At 40.5% G+C, this 23,846-nt stretch overlaps 1 protein-coding gene and 1 long non-coding RNA gene across 5 annotated transcripts in view; one reads left to right on the plus strand and one right to left on the minus strand.

Annotated features, from left to right (window-relative positions):
- GBE1 (1,4-alpha-glucan branching enzyme 1) overlaps positions 1-2,733 on the minus strand; it is a 136,163-nt gene extending 133,430 nt beyond the window's left edge. The window contains exon 1 of one of the 2 annotated variants that reach the window (XM_086883562.1): positions 2,534-2,733. In XM_086883562.1, the coding sequence (XP_086739688.1) occupies positions 2,534-2,625 (92 nt within the window). In that variant the 5' untranslated portion in view covers positions 2,626-2,733. Of the gene's footprint in view, positions 1-1,718; positions 1,851-2,533 lie in introns of those variants that run through there. The other variant, XM_086883561.1, reaches the window with a different exon arrangement.
- Positions 2,426-14,520, plus strand: LOC111941451 (uncharacterized). Of its 3 annotated transcripts, XR_015285201.1 has the most exons (4): positions 2,426-2,565; positions 3,085-3,183; positions 11,453-11,630; positions 13,048-13,187. It is a non-coding gene; the product is annotated as an uncharacterized LOC111941451 (long non-coding RNA). The 3 variants fall into 3 exon arrangements; XR_015285200.1 differs by lacking the exon at positions 3,085-3,183 and having other exon boundaries at positions 2,455-2,565; positions 13,048-13,191; XR_015285202.1 differs by lacking the exons at positions 2,426-2,565; positions 3,085-3,183 and adding an exon at positions 8,495-9,426 and having other exon boundaries at positions 9,463-11,630; positions 13,048-14,520.
- The last annotated feature ends 9,326 nt before the right edge of the window (positions 14,521-23,846 follow it).

Raw genomic sequence — 23,846 nt, forward strand, 5'->3', positions numbered from 1 at the left:
CAGCCTTTTCCTGCATCACTTATGCTGTACGAAACCAAATCCATTTAGTTATTTAACAAGTCCTATAGCACAGTGATGGGTCATCCAACTATCACTGAAATGCATCAGAATCCTTCAGCCTGAAACAAAGAGCACATAGCTCCACACTGCTTAGGATTTCTGACACAGGGCACAGTGCAGGACTGTTTACCACCTCCCCCAGAAAAGGAGCTGGACAATAAAGTAAGCAAATCCCATATACTGAAGGCCCTAAAGAACTGGTTCTTCACACAAACATCGATTAGGCTGCAAAACTCCTTTCTCCTGGGCACTCTTGATAAAACACACCCAAAGCCATTAAATGCAGACTGAATCACAATCCACAGAAACTGCAATGACCACTGCATGCAGACACTAACAGGCATTTCCCTGTGCTTACAGCTTACCCCTCCCTGGCACCCCTACCATCCACAGGATGTGCTGCTTCTTTGAATTTAGAATAAATCATCCAGTTTATCACAGATTGCCACAAAAGTTTTCCTTTATTCTTTTAAATTAATTAACAGGATACATGTTTCCACAGTAATTCTAAGGCAAGTGACCAGCTGGAGGCTCAGAAGCCAGAAAGTCTCAAGATAGAGACAGAACCATCTGAAGCTCTGTGCTGCAGATATACAAACCTGAGAAGTACACAGAAGTTTTGCAAAATCACTGCACTCAGTACAGTCATACTAGCCTCAGAAATACAAACACACTATTCACAGTATAACTGTTTTGATGGCAGGCACATTCAGGAAGCCAAAATGTTTCAATGTCTACTTTTATTAAGAGACTGATCTGCCTGTTTGTTAATTCCTACACCCTGGCTCCCCACTGAGAAAATCAGGTGTTTTACAGCACTGCTTGCATGGCCAGAAGCTTGTCAGGAACCACTGTATAAAACTCTCAGTTGTTCTGTCATTAAGAGATTAGTTTGAGAAAATGCTCTGCAAGTCAGCCTAATAGTTTACTCAATCCTTAATCCTATTTTACAAGATCTAGATTTACCACCATTCAATACCAGAACCTAACAGGGCATTTGGTAATGTTAAGCCATACAGAACATAGGAACAGAAAAAAAAAAAAAAAAAAAAAAAAAAAAAGCCAAAGACTATATAAAAAAAAATTATATTCCCTTTATCCCTCACACACAAGACATTTTTCCAGACTTGTGGGACACAGGGCATTGGTCAGTACAACAATTACTTTGATTGCCAAAGGACCACTAGTGAAACACAACATAAATGTGCAACATCAAAGCTCCTAATGGCTGTGTTCAATCGGCGGGTGAGGTCTCAGCAGCTTTTCCAGCCCAGCAGCCTGGCTCTGCAGGATGCAGGCCTCCTCTTGCCCAGGCTGCTACTAGCAGGCTCCCAGCCTGGCCCTGGACAGAGGGCTGGTGTCAGTTCCCAGCGAGAGGCACAAAAAAAGGGATGCTCAGATCGGCAACCTGGCACCAACCTAATGCACACTCTGCTACTTCGTGCGTTGCAGGTCTGCCAAACAGCTGAGCTGGCGGTTCAGGGACACCTCAAAACAAGCGCCTGCAGGAAAATTCTCCAGAAAGACGAGATTCAAGAGCAGTTTATTGACGGATTATTGCAGCTAAACACATTTGTTAGCGACACTAGCTCAGTGCATCACCCTCACGTGCCGACTGCATCCATCTCTGAGATCCCCAGCACAGGAAGGGCACTGACCTTTTGGAACGAGTCCAGAGGAGGCCACCAAGCTGATGAAGCATTTCTCCTATGAGGAAAGGCTGAGAGAACTGGGATTGTGCCGCCAGTGAAAGAGAAGGCTCAGGGGTGACCTAATGGCAGGTTTACAGTACCTGAAGGGAACTTACAGGAAAGATGGGGCTAGACTATTTACATGTAGTGACGGCTCAAGGGGAAACAGGTTTATGCTAAGAGTAGGTTTAGATCGGATACTGGGAAAAAATTCTTTATTGGAAGGGCGGTGAGGCACTGGAACAGGGCAGCCAGTGAAGTTGTGGTTGTCCCATCCCTAAACGTGTTCAAAGCCAGGTTGGATGCAGCTCTAAGCAACCTGAACAAGCGGAGGGTGTCCCTGCCCACGGCAGGACGGCTGGAACCAGATGATCTTTAAAGTCCCTTCCAACCCCAACCCTGCTGTGACTCCGTGATTCTCGCAAGCTGTCCCCGGCTGTGCCCCAGGGGCCCGGCTGGCCCGGCCGCCCCCGCAGGGCCCGCGGCCGCAGCGCTGCCGCCCGCGGCGCCGCAGAGCCCGGGGGGTGCCGGGTCCGGACGGGACGGCCCGGCCCCACCAGGCCGGCGGGGAGGTCCGCGGCCGAGGCCTCCCTGCAGCGCCCCGGCCCGGGAGGCCTCGCCGAGCCCCGGCTCCGCCCGCGGCGGCGCCTCCGCCGGAAGGGAAGCGGAGCCGCCCCGGCCGAGGGGAGGGGAGAGCGGCGCGGGGGAGGGGACACCGCCCGCCCGGGCGCCCCCAGAGGCGGGCGGGCGGCCGCTGCGCGCTCCCCTCCGCGCGGCGGTACCTGCGCTGGAAGTCGGTCCGGAAGGGCGCCAGGTAAGGGTCCCGCTCCAGCAGCTGCTGCAGCCTCGGCGGCTCCGTGCTGGCGGCGGCCATGTCGCCGCCGCGGGCTCCCCGCGATCCGCGCCGCCGCTAAATAGAGCCGGGGAGGGGGCCGGGCGGGCGGCCGGGCACCCCTGCCTCTCCCCGCCCACCGCCCGGGGCGCCGCCGGGGCCGCCTCCGCCGCCCCTCCCCGCCCGCGGTGCGGCGGGGCTGGGGCTCCGCGGCGGCGGGAGGGGTGCCCGGGGTGCCCGGCCCGGCCCGGCCTCCCCGCGGCGATGGGCTCGGTGCGGCAGCCCCGGCTCACTGCGGAGCGGGAAGCGGCCGCGGGCGGTGAGAGAGAAGCGCCGGTCTCCGAACGACGTGGGGTGACAGCAGAGGAAATAAAAAAATCGCGACAAAAAAAGAAAGCATCTGCGGGAGCCGACCCGCCCGGCCGGAGGGGGATGTCTGCCTGCCGTGGCTCGGCGGTCCCTCAGTTTGTTTTCTTAGTGGCTCTTTGATGTCTTTTTCAGTGTGTCAGCTGCCGGGTGAACTCTGTGTTCCCACACACATAAAGCCCACCGCGCTCCCCAGCCAACATCAACACCCCCCAGAGCAGATTTGGCATCATCGTGAGTGCTGGAATAAATTTCTCGACTGTTTGATAGGGTGCTGGCCTGCTCACAGACAGCTCAGCAAAACAAGACTCTGGGGACATCCGTGAATTCTCATAAACACTGTTTGAGTACAGCAAAATGTTGCTTTATCAGACACAAATTCCAAACGCGGTAAGATTAGTTCAGCTGATCCTAGTGCAGCTCGAAATGCTGACTACCACAGGTAGATTGCTGTGGAAGTTTTTGACCTAATATCAACATGTCTCGTTTTTGGGTAGGCCACCAAATATCCAAGGCAACTAATCACCAGCCTAACCATGCCTCTAGGCCAGCACTGAGCACTTTTATTTAAGGTCCAGCAATTTTGCTTTGTTTTGATATGTGGTGAGAAAGTTTATTTAGAGGCCTCTTTTGAATGCTTTTCAGCCACAGTTTATAAACTTTTCAGCTTCTAGATACCATAACTCTTTCCCACAACCATCTCCAAAATTGTTGTTCTCAGTTTGAGACTCATCCCCCCCCTATCTTGGCTTCCTCTGAATGTAAGTGCTGTTTCTCTTTCCTGTCTGCCCCATGACTAACAGCACGGTGTGTGATGAACACTAACACTTCATTTATTACTTCTCCCAAAACTGGCTACAGTGAAATTGTTTGTTTCATCAACAGTGCAGGTACACTTAACTACACTGTATTTCCTTCCTGTAGCAGTTTCTAACTACACAGGCAAAAGTCCAAGTACCTTTGTTCTTTTTCTCCTTATGGAGTGCAACAAATATTCTGTCCTCAAACTGTAGGGCAGCAGTCACACTGTTTGCAAGACCAGTTACCCTAACAGAACGCCCAAGGAGTTTTGGTTTGGTTGTTGAAAGAAGCAGCATCTGTGCTGTAGCAGAGCTACTTGTCATATCCTGCTGTGATAGATCAAGATTTCTTTCTTTCACAGTGGTCACAATTTCTTCAGTCACTGGAGACTGAAAATTTATTTTAAAATTAGCTGGGCTTCTCAAAACTCTGTGTGGCTGTGCTTTCAGTACTTGTGCTAAATCAATGTTGAACAATTCCTACCATCTTCTTTTTGCTTCTTTCCTCATACTGTGTGCATCATATCATGTTCTTCTGCAAATGGGTCACCCTCACTCTCACACTTAACTAGCTTGGTCAACTAAAAGGAGAAGAGAATTTCTAGCTTATTATCAAGAGCTAGGAAATTGGGGTTTTTTTGCAATAGTTGCGAGTTACATGTGCTGCTGCTTTGGGGATTCCAGGTGTTCAGTACTGGAGAGGCACCTGCTGTTTGAAATGGAGGTGGGAGAGCAATTCCTGCAGCCTCTGAATGCATGTCCATTGAAAACAGGAGCTTCAGTTTTTGCACAGTTTCTTTGGTTTTTTTCATTGTCAGGAAGCCCAAGAAAGTTCACAGCATTATTATTAGCTTTTCAGCATGAACACAAGAAAGACCTCTGTAAATGAGCATTAGCAATTTGTGTAGGAATGTAGCTGTGACTTGCACCTCCCTGGAGAGGTTCGTAACATTCATTTTAAATAGAAATGACACAGCATCCAACCTCATACACAAGCAACCTTGAACTTCAGGAAGTTAAATTCTGCAGATAGCTGCTGTCCTTATAACAGAAAAAGCCCCAGTGATATATTTAACACTCTGAGAACCAGAATATGAATAAGCATACTGTCTGTTTCTACTACTTTCATTTTACAACTTGGGCATGATTTTATCTGCCTGCTTTGTCACAGGTAACTCCAAGATACTTAAGCACATGTTTATTTTAATCATTGATTACACCATGATCCTGGTGTTCCTACCACGAGCCGAGGTTGGCTCTCAGGACACTGCCATTTAATTCTCTACCTGGAGGCAAAACCAGCAGTTCAGACAATGAATATTGTCCCAACAGCTGAATGTGTCTTTGTGCATTTGTCAGGGATGGAAACAAAGCTGCCAGCTGCTGCCAGTAGAAACAGAAAGAGTAGGACTGTTGGGAATAACTGCTCTTTTATGGGGACAGCAGTGGATCATATAAGAGTGGTGTCTAAGGCATGTGTCTGACACCCAGCTACCAGTGAGGCTGGAGTATATAAATTATTCCAAAGTAGTCTTTCAAAGGATGCTCATGCTTAAGTTATGTATACTTTAAAATTTTGCAGAGTAGTGCTGAGCAGTAAATGCATAGTTAAATTTATAAAATCTATTTAGATTTTTTCTAATATGCAAAATTCAAACAAACCTAAATTTTGAAGAGAAAAAAGGCTATTCCTGTCATGGAGCACCTCCGTTTTCATTCACTAATATATTGCACTTACTTTGCAAACGATGACAGAGATGATAAACTGTAGGAACAAAGTTAGGAAAAAACCTTTTTCTTCATTGAGGCACTGGTTCAGATTCTCCCTAATGAATAGTTTCTTTTCATATTTCAGCCAGAATGGATCTGTGAGGTCTCTGGCCTTGACTGGCTCTTACAGAGCAAATTCCTGAGCTCCAGGTTCTTCTAAACCAAGTGGCTTAGAGCAGGCCTGTCTGAGTTGTCTTTGGGGTGCAGGCTTCTGCTCTGCAGCTAATGCAGAGACTGCCCAATCCCACAGTTTAACCTGTCTGAGAAGAGAGGGCAGGTACCAAAGGCAGCAGGATATTTTTTTAACTCTGTGCTGGTAACATTTAAGAGTTGCTGATCTCTCAAAGTCACAAGTCACAAGGCACATCCTTTATATGGTTCAGTTCAATAATTGAAGACTTGCTATCATTTTAGTCTGGGCAAAACTTCTCCCAGCTCCTTTTCCTGAAGTCTTTTTTCAGCTAGGTATGGTTGTCCCACTGTGCCTGCTTGCATGTGGGGAGATGTATTTTTATTGCCATTGCACCTGCCCATGACTTAAAGATGAGAGGCAGTCCATGAGCAAGAGCTGGCAACCTGTGACTTGTGCCTATACAGGATCTCAGAATGCAAACTATCAAGAAAAGCTGTTGCTGTAGACAGACAGCTGTTCAAAAGTATTTGCACTTCAGTATTCCAGAAAAATGGATTCTTGAAGGGTCCCCTATCCTTTATTGACATTTCAGACATCTGAGCATGTTAAGGCACCCATTGCAACTTCCCACTTTTGTACTGTTCTTTTCACATTCAGTGCCTAATGCAAAGTAGAGTTGAAAGTTTGAAGGAAAATTAGCTTATTTGGCTAGCCAAACTTCCCCATGTTACTTGTTCAAGGATCCGTAGGAAATTAGCTGCACAGTTGTCATCCAGACACAAAGCAAATGCCCCCCTTTAAAAATAATTATCTGGTAATAATTAATAATTAATTAAATAATAATTTATCTTGGTAGTTTTCCCAGAGAGGAGAGAGGTCAGACACTGGGCATGGAGCTGTAGCTCATTGCAGGGTGATTGTAGTAAATGACCTTTAAAGGTCTCTTTCAACACAAGCTATTCTGTGATCCCATGACACTTATCCCTATCTTTGGATTTGCCAAGGTGTGACACATAGGAGAAAGGAAATGGTCAGTGTTGCACAGCTGCTGCCAAACATCACGTCACTGTTCCATAATTAAAACTGTACTACAGCAAGGATTCAAGTGTTAGATTACATATGAAGAACAAAGCATGTATCATTGAAAATTGCAGCAAACATTCCAAGTATCTGTTGCTATATATCTTTTAGTTTAGAGCTTTTTTAAGTTTGGGGTTTATAAGAAATGTACGGTATTGATACTATATTTTATGGTATCACCTTTGCCCTGATATGGGAGCAACAACACATCTTCAAAGATCAAACCAAATACACCATCTGAAACACTAAAAATCCAGTTTCAGGGTTGTAAGATTCCAGTAAGCACAATTGATGGGAAAGCCATTTTCACTTACCATTCAGAGCAAAGTAAAAACACATTCCAACAAACTGAAAGTCCTAAATAATGACTGCTTCTTGCTTTCACAATATTGCAGTGTGGTTATGCTTTGGTGTCCTTACCTTCTATAACAGAATATAAAAAAATGTAAATATCTTTCAAAGTTGTTTATGCATTAATCAAGAGACTTCAATTTGCAATATCAATTTTAAAACATCCACAGATGTAGAACAATATTTATTGTGAAAATGTCTATGAGTCTTACTAAAAAATCAAGTAAGAGTTTGTGAAACAGTTCACAGATGCAAAACACAAATAAAACCTTCAGGAATTTTGTAATATTTTTGGATGTTGTAGATACTCTGTCAGTTGTATGCCTTCTATATTTCTCAAAAGTAATTACTGCCAATAGTCACAACTTTCTACAACTTACTGCAATTTCCTGGTGTTTGTATATGTGTGTGCATTGCAGGAAGAACATAAAACATTCTGGACTCTCTCCTTAATGCCATGCCACAATTCTTTATAGCTACCACCTCTGTTTTACCAATGTGTGTTTATATCTAACACTTAGAAAATAAGTAGCTTGAGCTCTCTGGGATAGTTGCCCCAGAGGAACATTCTTCCTATTATTGCAGGAGTTCCTGTAAAAATATATTTTATTCCTATATTTTTATTTTTATACTATTAAACATGCAACTTATTAACACTTGTCAAATATTGTATTCCTTATAGCCAGTACTCTTAGAACTGAGAATGAAACCCTACAGCATCAGCAGCAATTTTGCTTTCTTGCTGCTGCTTGACTTTTGCTTTGTCAGGTCTTTCCTAAAACCCCGAGGAATGATCTTACTTTGGGTGTTTCTTGGTTGCACCGTCCCACTTCCCTCCCTGAAACACTCCAGACATTTAGGCTGCCTGGCCTTTTACTCAGAAAAGAAAGTGAGGTTGCCAGATAATCGTTCAGAGGGTAACACTTGTAATCCTTCGGGAGGTCAAGTGAGGTGAGAAGAAAGAAGGAGATGCATACTACTAATGCTCTGACAGCTCTGTCAATACAAATTCATTAGTATGTATAGAACTATTTTAGTTTTCAAAAAGCAGAATAGTACCTCAGTTGTATTCATGAATTCAAGTCTATCTGGAGTTCACTGCAGGAAAAGCAGATGGATCTGGTGCAAACTGTGTGTGAAATGCAGAACTTTTGGAAGTCCAAAATGCTCTCCACAGACAGTCTTTTAGATCTTGTCAGTATTAATTCTGGTTTACTTTTTAGTGGCATTTGATCCAACTGATTCTCAGGCACAACCAAGTGTGTTGAAGGAACAGAAAAAAGAGGCAGGGACCAGATCCTTAGTGCTACACTCAAAAATTTGCTGTAATTAGAAGAAAACACAAAATATGGAACTAAAAATTTGTTGTTAGTCCAATGAATTTTCATTTTTCAAAATATTGGATAAATTTGGGGAAAAAAGAAAACAAAACCCAACACCCTCATTAATAATGCATTTATATATACATATATGCAATGCATACTTGTTATACAGAAAATGCTTTAGCACACAAAAGGTTCTGAGAACATAATTATGTATTTTTTTGTCTTAGAATATCCCCAGTACAATAACTGAAGGCGCAGCCTTCACAATCCCAGTGATACAGAGCTACACTTGCAGGTGTGCAGTCCGTTGCCATAGGTGATTGTATTGTATGCAATACAATTTTCTATAGGAAATTTTGTATGCCTTGGTAATTCACCTTTTCTTCTTAGAACACTCAAAACTCTAAATTCCTACAAACATAGAAATCTTCATCCAAGACAAATATATACACAGACATTTTTTGGGCAACATCAATATTCACAGATTAGGAAGAACTAATCTGTCTTCACATAGGTTTATTTCTCACTTAGAGATAAATCCTTTAGGTTGGATCCTTTTTCTGTTATTAGAAAGGTTTTTTTTTTAAAATCAGCCATGGCATTCAAAGAAAAGTGGTATGCCTTTCACTTTTTCTATATGTATGTAGCTGAACAAAATTATGCAGTGAAAAAAACTAAGTGACACCCAGCTTCCAGTATGAGTACTTTTGGAAGGGATTGCTTAAACTGTGTTATCTGTAGGAAATAAAAGGAACAAATATAATTAATTAGTTACCCAGGCACCCAGCACCTCCTTCAGTATGAGTTTCTGAGTATATATATACAGGATTATTAACTGCAATTCTGTTTCCTGAATATTTTATGTTGAAGTACATGCTAATAAAACAATTACTTCATTACTACTTAGTACGAAAATTTACTTCGTATTATTAGATAAATTTTTTTAGATAACAGGGTTTTTTTGAAACAAACAGCTAAAATTTATATTTTAATTCAAATAGCAACCTTCACTTATAGGGTAATAATTCACTTATAGGGTAACTTCACTATATAGGGTATTATATTAGTTGCAATCATGTATTATATGTGTAAATTTTGGTTTTTCAAGTCAATGCAGTCCCAGTTCCATTAGAATAGTTTAAGTGCTGATGGCTCTCTGTCAGTTTTCCTCAGTTTCAAACACCCTGCCTTTCAGATGTCTCTGAGCCTTCTGTTTCTCTCTCAAAATTCTCTCTCTGGATGTTGTATTCCATTACACAATCCTACTGAAAAAATGGTTCCTATTGGTGCCCAATCTCATTTTAGCTTAAGCAGCCACTCGGTGCAGGTCTCCTCATGCTTGTACCATCAGCCCCTGCAGCAGGACATCATCACACATCAGCAGTCACCCTGCTCACAGCAGTTCTGATTTCTCCTGCTTGAATATGCAGTTTCTTTGTTTCTTTCTGCATTATGTTATCTTCTCAGGCCGCATCCTGGCTCTTCATTTTCCGCTTGTCCCGTAGTTCCACCAGGAAGGCGAGCCATCCCCAGGTGGGGAGGTTCACCTTGGTGTCTGCAAAGGTGGGGCATTAGCAATTAGCTGCCTTTTTCTTTATGCCAGTCTTCAGTTAGTGATCTGCTAGTTCCAGGATCACTTCCTGACTTTTCTTGTGTTGTTTCCATATGTGTTTGTTCTAGGTCTGACTATTTCTTTACTGCACTATTTCCTACCATTTTATATGTGCATGGACTACTTTTGTGCCTTTTTTCACTTTGACATCCCCCTTTTGTCACTTTTACCAGAGAAGAATATATGAGAGTGAATGCTGACAAAAAAAGAGCAGGTTTTATAGCATCTGAGTCATGCACTCTGATGGACTTTTTGTTTGTTTTTCTTGCTTGCTATTATTTAGTGTCCACTAGATCACTTCTTCCCTCCTATGGGTTACCAGCTCATAGACCCTGAAACTAAACACATTTCTGTGTCCAGGACATCCACTACAGTCTTAAAATACACCCTGGTAATAATTCAAGGCTTGCCTGCCGCTTGCCACAAAAACTTCCAACACAGACTGACAGCTTTTTCTGGTCCTAATATAATCTCTGCTTTCTTTTGGCTTGTGATCCATCCCCCCTTTTGAAAGATGATACAATCTTTCAAATTCTGTGCCTCTTTTTCAAGCTCATACAGTGTTACACTCAGGGCAGGCAGCTGCTACTGCAGGAACAGCTGGTTTGCAGCAATCTGTATCTCCAAGGTTTATCCCGGCTGAATGAGCCATTCCCTCAGCCCAGCCATTTCTTCTGCAAAAGGAGAGGAAGACAGGTATTTCTAGGAGCAGAGTGGACATGTGTAGTAAGAGGTTGGATTTGTTTTTCTCCTTCCTTGATTCCTATATCAGTCTACCTTATTTTGTCCTTTACAGGTAAAGCCATAATAAAAACAGTCTGTACTCAGCTGGGTCATGAGAAAGGGACAGGGACAGAGATCTCTGGTCACACAGGACTATGACCAGAGGCTTTTAAAGCAAGTATAAGCAGACTTGGTACTTCATTCAGTATCCACCTGTCATCAGCTTGCTCTGACTGCCATCTGGTTTCTCATCTTTCTCTCAGATTTTCAACAAAGTTTCTCTGTCCCTATCAAAACCTGCCACTTACCATGGCAAGGTTTGGCTGGAGTGAGTCACAGCCAGATCATAAATTGATGTAACTACTGTTTCTCTGTTTGGTTTGGATTGTTAGTGATCCTGAAGCACCTGTTTTGCCCAATGTTTTTTGATTTTATAGTAAATAAGATAATGGCCAGAAAACAGGACTGCACACCTGCTGCATTCATTTCCAGTCTTCTATGATGACTGTAGACTTCCTCCTACTAAAGTTTTTTAAGAGAGCTGACTGTTCAGCAGCCCAACAAGAAAGATTCATAGACAAGTTTGACCATGTTGTCCACTGGTTTGTTACACTGAAAATCTTCTTTGTTGCACCATATACAACACTGATAAGAATTTACTGTTAGCCCAGTAAATATTCTAACAGTATAATTTTTCTGATTAATGCAGAAAAGCCTTGCTTCTCTGATGTTCTGGTCACCTTTCCAGTGTGCCTCTAAGTCCTGAGCTTGGCAGTTTTCCTGATGCATACAAGAGGTGGGACTTGCTTTATAAGTCATCAACCCCGAGGCCTTCACAAGAAAAACAGTGATGTTTACCTTGGGGAATTCTAATTCCTCAGCTTTGGGTAAGTTTGCTTTTATTTTTAAACTTTACAACATCTTCTTCCCTCTTGCCTATTCCCAGCTAGTTTGAATATTGCATAGTATATTTACTCCTTGGCTCTCAAATTTCTACAATCCTCTGCAATTTTATTCCTCTATCACTCAGCCATTTACTTTACTAAAATCAGTAGTTTAAGCAATATAAAACTGTAATACCATAGTGGAGAATCCAGGAGACAGGTTAGAGACAGGCTGATTTTTCAAAATCACAGTAGTTTTGCTGAAGTGCACAGTCAGCAGAGCTGTATAAAACTGGAGGTCATTGCATTGTTAAGTTCAAATATGTCATTGAGCTTCTCAAGAAAAGCATCTATAAATGGAAGACATCATGAATGCTTATACTGTTCAAAGGCCTGTTTTACAGCCAGTCAGCAATTCAGTAGTTTGTTAACACAGAATATAAAAACCTTAAGCCAAACATTCTCCAATTTATTCTGCTTTTGTAGTATTTACCAAATTTATGTTTAAATCCCAACAGATCTTATGAAAAACCTTATATCTATGGCTTTTGGGATCATGAGCAAATCAGCTCATTGTGCACTAGTTTTGCATTAGCCAACTGTTGATAAATACACTGTAGAAATACTTAAGCATTCAAAATGCTATGTCTTGGTAAAAAATTACCAATATTTTTATGTCTTCTTTTAATCCACTTGTTTTTTCTCAAAGAATTTGAAATATGAATAATTATGGTGGAATAAATGAGAACACATGGAGCTGTAGTTATCTGGAGTCTCTGGAGCCCACCTGCCATTTACTTTGGCTATCACAGAAACTCATAACACAGTGTTCCAGGCAAAATTATCATTACAGGTTTCTATTATTATAGGTTGTTATATATCTTATTATAGATATATCATAATATATTGTGATATATATATATTATATATATGATATATATTATTTTATATACATTATTATATTTATATTCTGTTATAGATACATATTTTTGCTTTAATACCAACCTTCTATAAATTAAACTTTTTTTTTAATCAGTGATACAGTTCACTGCCTTTGGTCAGTCAGGTTTATAGTAGTGAAGTAGTAGCCATAATAGTACTCTCTAGTAAGAATAGTACCATATGTAATAGGAATACTTTCAAAGTCTTCCATGTTTTACCCTTATTAAAGCTTAGTCTCATAAACCACACTGATCCTCTCCTGACATTTTTCTGGTTGTCATTATCTGGTTCTTTTATTGTCTATGGTTAAGGAATTAACTTGTGCAAATAAAGGGGTTTCTTCATTCATAAGATAATTGTCCACACTGTTAGAATTATTTGTTCTGTTTCCTCCTTTGCTGTTTCAGCTGCACACAGTTAAAATACCAAATTACTTCTAAAATTTATGAATTATCTGTTGCTTCTTGACCTCCTTCAGCTGTCTCCTCAGCAACTCCTGTGTTGTCATCTGCTTCAACACATGCACTTACAAGGAGCACTTACAAAGGGAGCTGAGTCATTCTCTAAATCTGGACCATCGTCCTCTGAACATAAAACCTTCCTCTGCAGTTCTTAAGGGCAAGTATTAACTGTGTCATCTTGCATAGGATGTTTTAGCTTCTCTTACTTTAAATCACCTGAGTCTCTAAGTGAAAAACACATAATTTAGCTGTATCCACCAAAATTTTCTTTGTGTCATTTATGTTACACAGTGCCAAATATTTATCTTCTTACATCTGTGTTCTATTTCCTTTTCTTTTAATTGTCATTTCAAAATATTCTCACATCTTCACTGGATTGATTTTTGTACATACATGTAATTTCTGTGAGCTGTGACTACTTTGCTGTCATTAAGGAACCAATGAGTCTCAAGTAACATAACCTCCTGTACAATCAAATTGTTATTCCAGTCATAGCATTAAAAGACACTCACTGTCATTACCAATCTGACTTAAATCATCTGAAATACCTAATATTTAAAAGGGCTGATGAATGAGGACATGTATTAGACACCCTAAAAGTGAGTAAAAAGCAAGATCAACTGTTTATGTCTTATTATTTTCTTAGCACTATAAAATATCATACACATTCTTTGGATTTTTGAATGGATGGACTTGTTTCCAGTCTTGCCTCTGTGCTTGTCAAAAAGATTTACTCTGGTAGGATGAAACCATTCTAGCACTACTACTAGTGATTAATACCAGGATTTTTTTCAGGTTTATGTTCAAGTTGCTGGGTTACTTACAGCTCTGAATAAGATTTACATGAAGACTTGTGAAGAGCTCTGTATCTGAGTTGTATTAGCTCAAAATAAAGCTTTTCAGCTGACTTCTTCAGTGGAATTCTTTTAGTGTTTTAGGAATTTTCATGCTAGCTCTCTTTTTATAAATACTGCCTTTATTAAATCTGTAATATCCCAAATTAATACTTTTTGCTTTAGTTCTGTTTTCTTGATTTATGTGCTAGCATGTTTATCTTCTCCCTCTGTCTTGTCTAGTTCTTCTTGGATTTAATGTTGATTTTTTTTCCCTTTGTTTTTACAGTAAGTCATATGGCATTGACATCCCTAAGAAATTCAAAGTTAAGTGGAAGAAAATTAAACAGCATATCGATGGATGAGATAGGCATGATGGTTTCTCCACGATGTCATTGCATGTTGATGAAGGAACAGCACTGTGAAATATGAGATGCAAGTGTCATCAAAATATTACCCTGGTTTTGCAAGGAGTTGCACAAGGAGCCATTCCTTTTCTGCAGAAGGAAGGCTTGGTTATTCATAAGTGTAAAAACAAGAACCAACTGCCAGCAACAGAAAAATAGCTGCCATGTTTCCTGGTTTTTTAATTTCCTTTCTATTCCATGAAGTATAGATATTCCTAATAATGAAAAATAAAAAAAAAGCAAACTATCATCTCTTGTCCCTGTTTTTCTTAAATCTAGAATGTTTTGCAAATTGAACTTAAAACAGTCAAATGTCTTGCCCTGTTTTTTTCATTTTAGAATAAATTGAAATATTTCAGCTTTTGGTGTCTGTCCTACTTGTTCACATGATTTCATTTTTATGTCAGGGTTCAATTTTTCATAAACATCAAGACCTTTTTCAATACTGAGGATCTGTGGTGGGTTCTGTTGTGTTTCTGTACTAAATTAAATTAATTTTACAACCTATTCAATATTCAGAACCATGAAAACAAGTCTTTCTCTGAGTTTAAATCAGTTACATTACGCCTTTAAGGTTAATATATTTTAAACAGTGCTTTGCATATTAACTGAAAGAGGTTTGATTAGTTTTATTCTTTTAATTCTTTTTAAAAATGTCTTTTATTGTGTATTATCTCTGTTAGCAAAAAATATAAAATCTCTGATAACTTTCCGCTGTTTTAGAGAAGATCCAACAAAGCCTTTACTTTCTTTTGTCTTACATTGTAAACCAGGATAGTTAAGGGGAAAAAATAAATCTTTCAAGAATGTGATATCTGCTTGTGAATATAATACTGTCATTCATCATTAGAGATAACACACAGGGGTTATAGCTGTGTGAGCTATTTAAAAATCAAAAGCAGCACACTCAGAGTTTAGCCATGCTTAGAGGAGCGTTACATAAAAGTTACCCCTCAAGAACATATCATTTTGAAGGGTAACTAAATATAATTATTTCATGTGGTACCACATAATTGAGATGACTTGGAATTCCCCCTCTTGTAGCACTTCTGATCTGTCTCTTAAGTTTGACAGGGTAAGGTTAAATCTCCTTCTCCTATCACGGGTTTAGAAGTACTTCTGGTGCTAAGAATAGCACATTAAAGGTGGATGGAATGTCTCCTTTTTCATGTACATATTAATTACCATGGCACTCATTGAAATTGTGTCTTTGCTGGCAGAATGACATACCTTGCTGCTGTATCAACAAAAACTGGGTTTCTTCATGGTTAAAACGAGGTCTAATAAAATAAAAACATGGGAAATGAAGGAAGATATTACTTTTAAATATACATTCCTGTTCTAAACGAGTCAGCACCTATTTCTTTTGGGAGAGAATTTGAATTGAACATAGGAACAATGATAATCTGGGACTAGAATTCATAGCTGGAAAATTGAGTGCCTCTGTCTTGTTTCAACTGAACTTGCATGATATTCCTGTTACCTGTGGATACTTAGCACTCTGCCACTGCTAGATATTTTGACATAGCTATTCAAATGTCACTTTGAGTGATTTTCCTGTAAGGCTATGATTATCAAAACCCAAAAGGAACATTAAATTACTGAGCATGTTCTTCTACCAGTTTGACGAAATCTTCCCAGAAATTTTTCTTAGCATTCACTGAGTGGCAGACAGCAATGCCTTTATATCCAGTAGCACTGTCTCCCATGGGATCAGAGCAGTTGCTGGACCTTGCCTCTGCCTAATCTCTTCATTGCAGTCTTTCTGAGTGACAGGGCTCTGCCCACATCTTACTGTAGCAGAACTCCTCCGAGACGCCCTGCTTTGAACCTGAGGAGCCTACAGCATCCCATATTCTTTATTTCTGAATATAAATCTCCTTCTAAATGTATCCCTTTAATGTCTGGCTTTCAGTACATCTGACTCTTCCTACTTTGAGTGTCCTACAGCTAGCAGGTTTTGATGAGCCCCAAAGAGGCACCTCTCTGTTCTAGCCTTATTAACACAGGATCATTTGCCTCTGTGTGACAGTTCTCTGGGTACCACACCACTGTGCAGGGACTTGCGATCTCTCCAAGAACTGTTTTACAGAAGGAAGCAAAATGTTTCTCCTTCTGTAGCTTGGTGGAAAGTTTATCCTCTCCAATACATGCAGGAAGCCATCCTGCCAACAGTATGCCAAGCAGTACTGCCAAGAGCCACGGGTGTCCCGCTCGGCAACCACTGCGTTTTTCACTGCTGCTCTGGAGATGCAGCCACCTGGCTGGGTTTGCCCTGAGTTTGGATTGCAAAACTTAAAATTGGAAAGCAAGGCTGTAAACTGGAGAAAGGCAAAGTAAGTCATTCCCCTGTTAACAATTCCACCACTTCTTTTTTCATAACTCTTGTTATGTGTTCTTGGAAATAATGCCAATCGCAGTCTGAGTTCCTGCTTCCTTGATAAATTTCAAACAAATTCACCGTGAAAATATTAAGTAGCTGAAGTGAGATATGTATAACATTCCTGAAGCAGTTATTCCCCCGAGTTCTAGTCAAGTCAGAGGTACTTACCCTGCTGGTTAGCTTTCACTAAACATAAGGAAGGATCAAATTATGACTCTTTTATTAGTTGTTACAGAAGCCTCAGCCTAGGTTTATTTTAACTACTTCATTAACTAAACATGTTTGTAACAGGATGATTCTTAGTAGCATTACAGATGGCAAAAAGAAATTTTTTTTCAGGACCTGGTTCTTTAGCCACCCCAGGCAGCCATCCTATATTCCTTTCTTCTCAAAGAAACATCTGTGGGAGAAAGGGGGCAGTCTGAGGCCTCAGAAGAGTTCTCAAAGCCCAGCTCACAGATAAGACAGTTTACTGTAATTCATTTCCTAATCTACTTCATACTGCTCCACAGCATTATTCATTCTTCTCCCCTTAGGACTTCATTTTTTTTTTTAGCCTGCCATACCAAAAGGCAAGTTACAGACCTTATTTAATCCTGAAGAGCGGGGATGTTAATTGGGTTGAAAATGGTAATGATGCATCTAATTCTGTCTTATCTACGCTGCTCATCCTGCTCTGAGGACACCTGAGTGCACCTGCATCCCAGAACAGAGGCTTGAACATGTATTTTTCTGTGTTACACCCGGTTTCTCCCTTGACCCATTATCAATGGCACATTACCCAGTGACTCAAATATGAATCCCACAATATTTCCTCTCATTCTACTTCTGAGTAAGAGCAGGTACATGCTTGAAACATTTTTGATGTATATTGCTTCAGTTAAAGCCTAATTAGCTTCATGAAAAGGAAGCAGGTTAACCAGCTCCACCTTAGCTGAAACCTTTACATTTCAGACTTTTATTTGGTTCTTCAGCTATTTCAGTTATCAGACAAGAAGGAATTTAAGTCTGCAGCATAATAGTACTTGCAATTACTAATAAATAGCATTTCACAGCACTAACCAGTCTGTCCTTACTACATCCATTTCAGGCAGGCAAATAAATGTTATTATCCTCATTTTGCAAACACATTGATTAAGTGACTTACCTAAAGGCCACTCATCAATTTCAATGTCAGTGCCAAGATCAGCACAGAGAAACTCCTGCATTGCAGACACAGAAAAAAGTGATTGGTATTATCAAGCCCACCCCTTTCAGAAACAATCATTTTTCAGCTGTGTAGTCAAAAACATTTACCCTCCTCACATCCTCCATATGTCTTGTCCACCCCAAGCTGCTCCCTGATGATGGCTCAAAAATGGTTCCTAAATTTGTCTTTAACATGGGAAGCTTTTCTGTCTGCCTCCTGCTTTTACCACAAGGGTTGGAAAGCACTGCCTGGAGAACCTGTGAAACTCCCACAGTGGTGGCTGAGCCTATGGAGGCAGGCAGCCAAGGAAGGGGACAAGGGGCTCATGCTGCTCTTCAAAAGGAAATGTGGAGATGAGTAATGATAAGAGGAAGCAGCAGGAGCAGGATTAGATAGAAATTAAGATGATCTTTAACAGTCTCGTTTTAAGAGAATTTTTGCCTCTCCAACAAAGCAAATTTTCAATTTTAAGGTTGTATACAACAGGTACAATTCTCTTTTTGTACTGCTGCTGGAGCTACTGTTTGGAAATTGTGGTAATTGCATTGGTAACACTGGAAGCTGAGTCTTTAGCTCTGAAACACAGTAGCACCTCTAGTCCACAGTCTGATGAGCTGTTGGGAAAACTGTTCTATTTTAAAGCCCCTTCTTTTGAATTTGGAAGGAGTTTTGGATTTGATCTCTGTTGTCTGGTTTGGACAGACAGACTCTGTCTGTTCAACACCTAACTTGAGTACAGATCTTACTGCCTGCTTGAAGCTGTGACAATATCACAACATGCAAAAATCTGTTAAACATTGCTAAGTGTCGAAATGTAAGAATCTGCTCTGCTTACAGGCAGTTATTTCTAAGGAAAAATACATGGTGGCTGTATTTGTTTCCCCTCCAGAACAGGTCTTCCTACCTGGAAAAACAAATGAGACAGGGAAACTCAGGACAGCACTTTTAACAGCTAATTAAGGCTGGCTGTGCGAAAGGGTGGCAACCTTTCCTTGTGATTTAGGTACAGGTCACAAGATCTTCTTGAGTCAGCTTCTAAATGTGACAAAAACATCAAAATAAGAGTAAATCTTTTGAACCACAGTTGTTTGGTTCCTCAGCAGATTCACAAGGCTACCATTAGAACCCACAGTGTGATCTGCCAACACCGGAATTTGACCTAGTCATTGAAGCTGATCTTGTGACAATGTCTGAAAGCTGATATGTTGAAAAACTGTTGAGATTTATGATAGATACTGGTATTTGAGAGCAAACTCCCAGGTGATGAATTATATTCCTAATAAGCAGACATGACAAAGTCAAATTTAGAAGTAGAATTTGAACTAGTTGCCAAGTTTTTTAACTGAAGGTCATTTCTTCCTTTTATTTTTTATTTAAACCATGTGCATGTAGACACAAGAAATGTGTGAACTTACCTTCAAAATACCTCAAATATTAACCATATGAATTATACATGTGCCTTTTTCTGACTTTTAAAAGATTATTTCTTGCATAAAACTAACATCATTCAATTTATTGCTTGTGAGTCACCTGTAGATTGCAGTATCAGAATTATTCAATAGGTTTATGCCTGTCAGAATTTTATATTAGCTCCATTATTCACTAACAGTAAAAAAAAAAAAAGCAACTTTTTAAATGAATGCTTAAACATGGGTGTGTTCTTGTCACTTCTTGGCTTGTCTTCTGTGCAATTCTAGTCCATACTCTTCCACCTCAGAATTATTAAGGTGTCATATACAGAAGTGGTAAGTTTAACTGCAGCAAACTGTGATAGAGGGTTAATCTTGCATAGGGAAGAAGCAAAATATGGCTGGATGGGCAAAGATGTGATTATGGCCTGATAAATATGGTATCGTGCCACAATTTAAGATGCTCAAGGGCTTCACAACCTTAATTGCACTTTAATCATGGCACCTCTGTTCAATTATGTACTTTGGCTTCTTCAAAAATAAAGCACTTCAGTCTTTGAAAAGATATTATGGTGCATTCCACCTGCAGGGGTGGCTCTGGGTGCTGAGAAATGATGAAGCCTCACCAAAAGCTTCTTCATTGCAAGAAAAACAGCGTAACTGAAAATACAATCAAGACTATAACAAGAGGAAATAATATGGCAAAGAATAAAATAACAGAAGAGAGTGTTTTCTTGAAAATGGAGCATTCTCTTTAGCTTGAATGTTCTGCAGAGCCAGTAGCACCTAGTGCTTCCAGAAGTGCATTATGCTGCACTGTGGGAACCTCATTTGAGGTTGATCCTTGGCTGACACCACAAACTGTTGAAAAGGAGGTTTTTCTTATAGTTCCTTCTGTTTTGTAATTTATTTTACTGACCATCTCATAAATTCTCTTCTACCTCCTTGCTAAAATAAATTAATGATTTTGACTAGGCACTTCAAATTCAATCTGTTAAAGCACTTGACATGCCTATGTCATCTGAAACTTTTACCACTTTCATTGCCTTTGGTGAAACTTCTCATATTATTTAGAGTCACAGGCACACTTTAGTGTTTCACTGGATTACGACTGTAGCCATTTTTTATTTCTTTGCATTTATTTCTGTGGCATATTTTATTTACATCACTGGGGGTTGATGATACTTCAGCATTTTATTATGTTTTTTGGCTCACTTTTCTTAGTCATAGGTTCATAGATAACTTTTGTCTTTCATTCACTTCCAGAAGTCTTCATTTTAATAAATTTTAATAAAAACCTCAAGTCAGAGATAAATTGAAATTAATTATTCAGCCATGTTTTGAAAAGAAGTTAAAATTATCTGATGAACATAAACTCTGGGGCAGAAAGCCTTATTTCCACTTTGAGGAGCCCCTGCAAACAAAAGTATTGTGTTTGTCCAGAAACACAACTTGTGCAGTAATTGTTAGTGCAATTCTCTTTGCTTCTCATGTGCAAGAAGTCAGTCCTAGCTGATCAAAACACTCCCTTGTGGCCTTAAAAGTCTCTGATGAATTTTGAAGCATCAGATCAATGATATGTTATCTTTGTTCCAAACGAACAGTCCTCTGTGATCATTACTGCTGTGCTAGCTGATCATTTTAAATTAACATAACACAAAACAATTTCACAAAATCAATTCATATTCTTCTCTCCAGAGTTCTAATTTTAAATATGGGAAAAGTGGAGTCAGAAAATAGGTATGTGCAGGAATAAGGTGCCTTATTTTTCCCCAAACAGCAATTCTGTGTGGGTTGACCATGCCTGGAGGCCAGGACACTTTCACACTAAAGACACTCTTTCATTCCCCTCCTCACCTGGACAGCAGAAATAAAATATAACTAAAAGTTCATGGATTAGGATAAGGACAGGGAGAAATCACAGATTGATTACTGTCCTGGGCAAAACAGACTTGACTTGGGGAAACTGGTTTGTTTTATTGCCAATCAAATCAGGGTAGGATAGTGAGAAATAAAACATAAATATTAAAACAGGTTCCCTCCACCCCTTCCTTGTTTCCAGGCTCATCTTCACTCCCAATTTTCTCAACCTCCTCCCCTCCAGCAGTGCAGGGGGACAGTGAATAGAGTCTGAAATCAGTTTATCACATCTCTGCCACACCTTCCTCCTCAGGGGGAGGAATCCTCACACTCTCCCTGTTCCAGCATGGGGTCAATCCCATGGGAGACAGTCCTCCACAGTCTTGTGAGTCCTTCCCATGGGCTACAGTCCTTCAGGAACATGCTACCCCGACATGGGGCCCCTGTGGGGCTACAAGTCCTGCCAGAAAAACAACTCCAGCATGGGCTCCTCTCTTCACAGGGTCACAGATCCCTGCCAGGACCCTGCTCCAGTATGGACTTTCCATGGAGTTTCCAGCTTCCTCCAGGCATCCTCCTGCTCTAGAGTGGATCCTCCCTGGGCTGTGGGTGGATCTCTGCTCCCCTGTGCCCTCCAAGTGCTGCAGGGGCACAGCAGCCTCACCCTGCTCTCACCAGGGGCTGCAGGGGAATCTCTGCTCCTGTGCCTGGAGCACCTCCTGCACTGGCCTTGGTGCCTGCAGGGCTGTTCCTCTCACACATTCTCTTCTCACTCTCCTCTCTGGCTGTCACTGTACACATTTTTTCCCCCTTTTTAAATATGTTATCCCCAAGACAAAGTCACTGTCACTGGTGGGCCCAGCCTTGGTCAGTGGTGGAGCCACCTGGAATTGGCTCTGCTGGATATGGAGGAAGCTTCCAGCAGCTTCCAGCAGCTTCCCACAGTAGCCACTCCCTATTATCAGAATCTGGCCAACACAATACGCCCTCCATTATCTCGTGGTGCTTTTCAAATAAATGATTTCATGTAACTCACAACTTCTGAAGGGATTTGAAGGTTACTGCATTCCATCCATTTCTAAGTAGATTGGATACTAAAAATAAAAAGTAATGACTCAGAGCTTACCTTTACTGAATCTGGAACTGAAATGGTAAATATTTAATGAGGGAGACTCCTTCCCAAAGTTTTGTGCTTCTTTGTCCTTCCCTGTAATATAAAGCAAAATTAATTTCTGAGCACACAGCTGTCCAGGTACCACACTCATGGACAGTCATGCTCCCATACTGTAGATGCACAATCCTCATCCTGCAAAAACCTGTGAGGATTAAAATAGCCCCAATAAAGACAGTGAGAAAATAATTGAAGAGCTACTGTTCACTGTGGAAAAAAATCACCCATATATATATACAATCTTTCCTTTCCTGCACTGAAATGGCTAAATGGACTGAAAAAGGCTGTTACCATATACTTTACTGTTTTGTTATCACTGGCACATTTACAAACAAAATATACATGTATGTATTATGCAGATTACAGTAGCTATTTCTAAAAATATAAATAAAGAAAGAAATAAATGAATATATAAATATATAAATATATAAAATATTTATATTATCTATAAATAAATAATATAAATTTGTTATTTGTTATAAATTTATAAATATAAATTTATTAACTTTTATATATATATTTATAAATAAATAAATAAATAAATATTAAAACAATATATAAATATAAACCATTCATGTACTTTGGAGCAGAGGGCACAGTGCAGCATTTGTCCTGTAGCCTGCTTTTCAAACAAGGGAAAAGGCAAAGGCATAAGGCTGACAGTCCTTGTGCTTTCCTTGCAAGGTCTGAATAGCTGAATATAATTTGTTTCTAATTCTCATTGTTAAAAGGCTTTACCTAGAAGAAAAACCTATTAGGAGGAAACAGATGATGCTTTGTGCATAACCAAGTGAACAAAGGAATCTTTTTACCGGGATCCATCATCTCAAGGAGACGCTGCAGCTCCTTTGGAAAATTTCTCTCAGGCTAGCACAATATCTTTGGCTCAAGGTAAGAGATAAATAAGGGTGTGCCAGCAGGGAGAAGTGTGAATAGGGAGTACAAGGGAGCAAGTACGAATAAAATTGCCGAGCTGGATATTTCAGCTCCCTCTCCAATCATCTTCCCACACTGTCAGATCCACACAGGCTTCTGCTCAGATCCTTGGTCTCTGAACGATTTCAAAGACACTTCTTTTTTTTTGCCCTAAGATGGGAAGATAATATTTTGTAGAAAGTAGCTGGCATAGAAACAGCAAATCTCCACAAATCTTTATTGATCCTAACAGCTCGCTGCCAAAAGCAAATGCACAAACCGTAGGCACTGCAAGTCCAAAGGAATTCTAAAAACAAATTGCACGTAGGAAATAGCAAGGGTGTTCTCTGGGCCTCACCACTCCATGAAGAGATAATATAAGCTGGGTTGGGGATAATCCAAATTCAGCAGCCCCTGGGGCTCAGAATGCCTGTCCTGGCCTTCCCATGGCAGCACAGCCGTGGTGGAGCCTTGGCAGGGAAGGCGTGCTCAGAGAGCTCAGTACATGCACACAGCTCAGGAGAGGAGAGTGCCCATGGTGTGTTCATCCAGCTGCAGAACTCAGCAGAATCGTATCAACCAAACTGTACCCTGAAAATCCTCCACTCACATAAACTGTTTTTCCCTTTTGCTTCATCACTACTGTAAG

Source organism: Cyanistes caeruleus, chromosome 3 (assembly GCF_971803275.1).
Source record: "Cyanistes caeruleus chromosome 3, bCyaCae1.hap1.1, whole genome shotgun sequence".
Lineage (NCBI taxonomy): Eukaryota > Metazoa > Chordata > Aves > Passeriformes > Paridae > Cyanistes > Cyanistes caeruleus.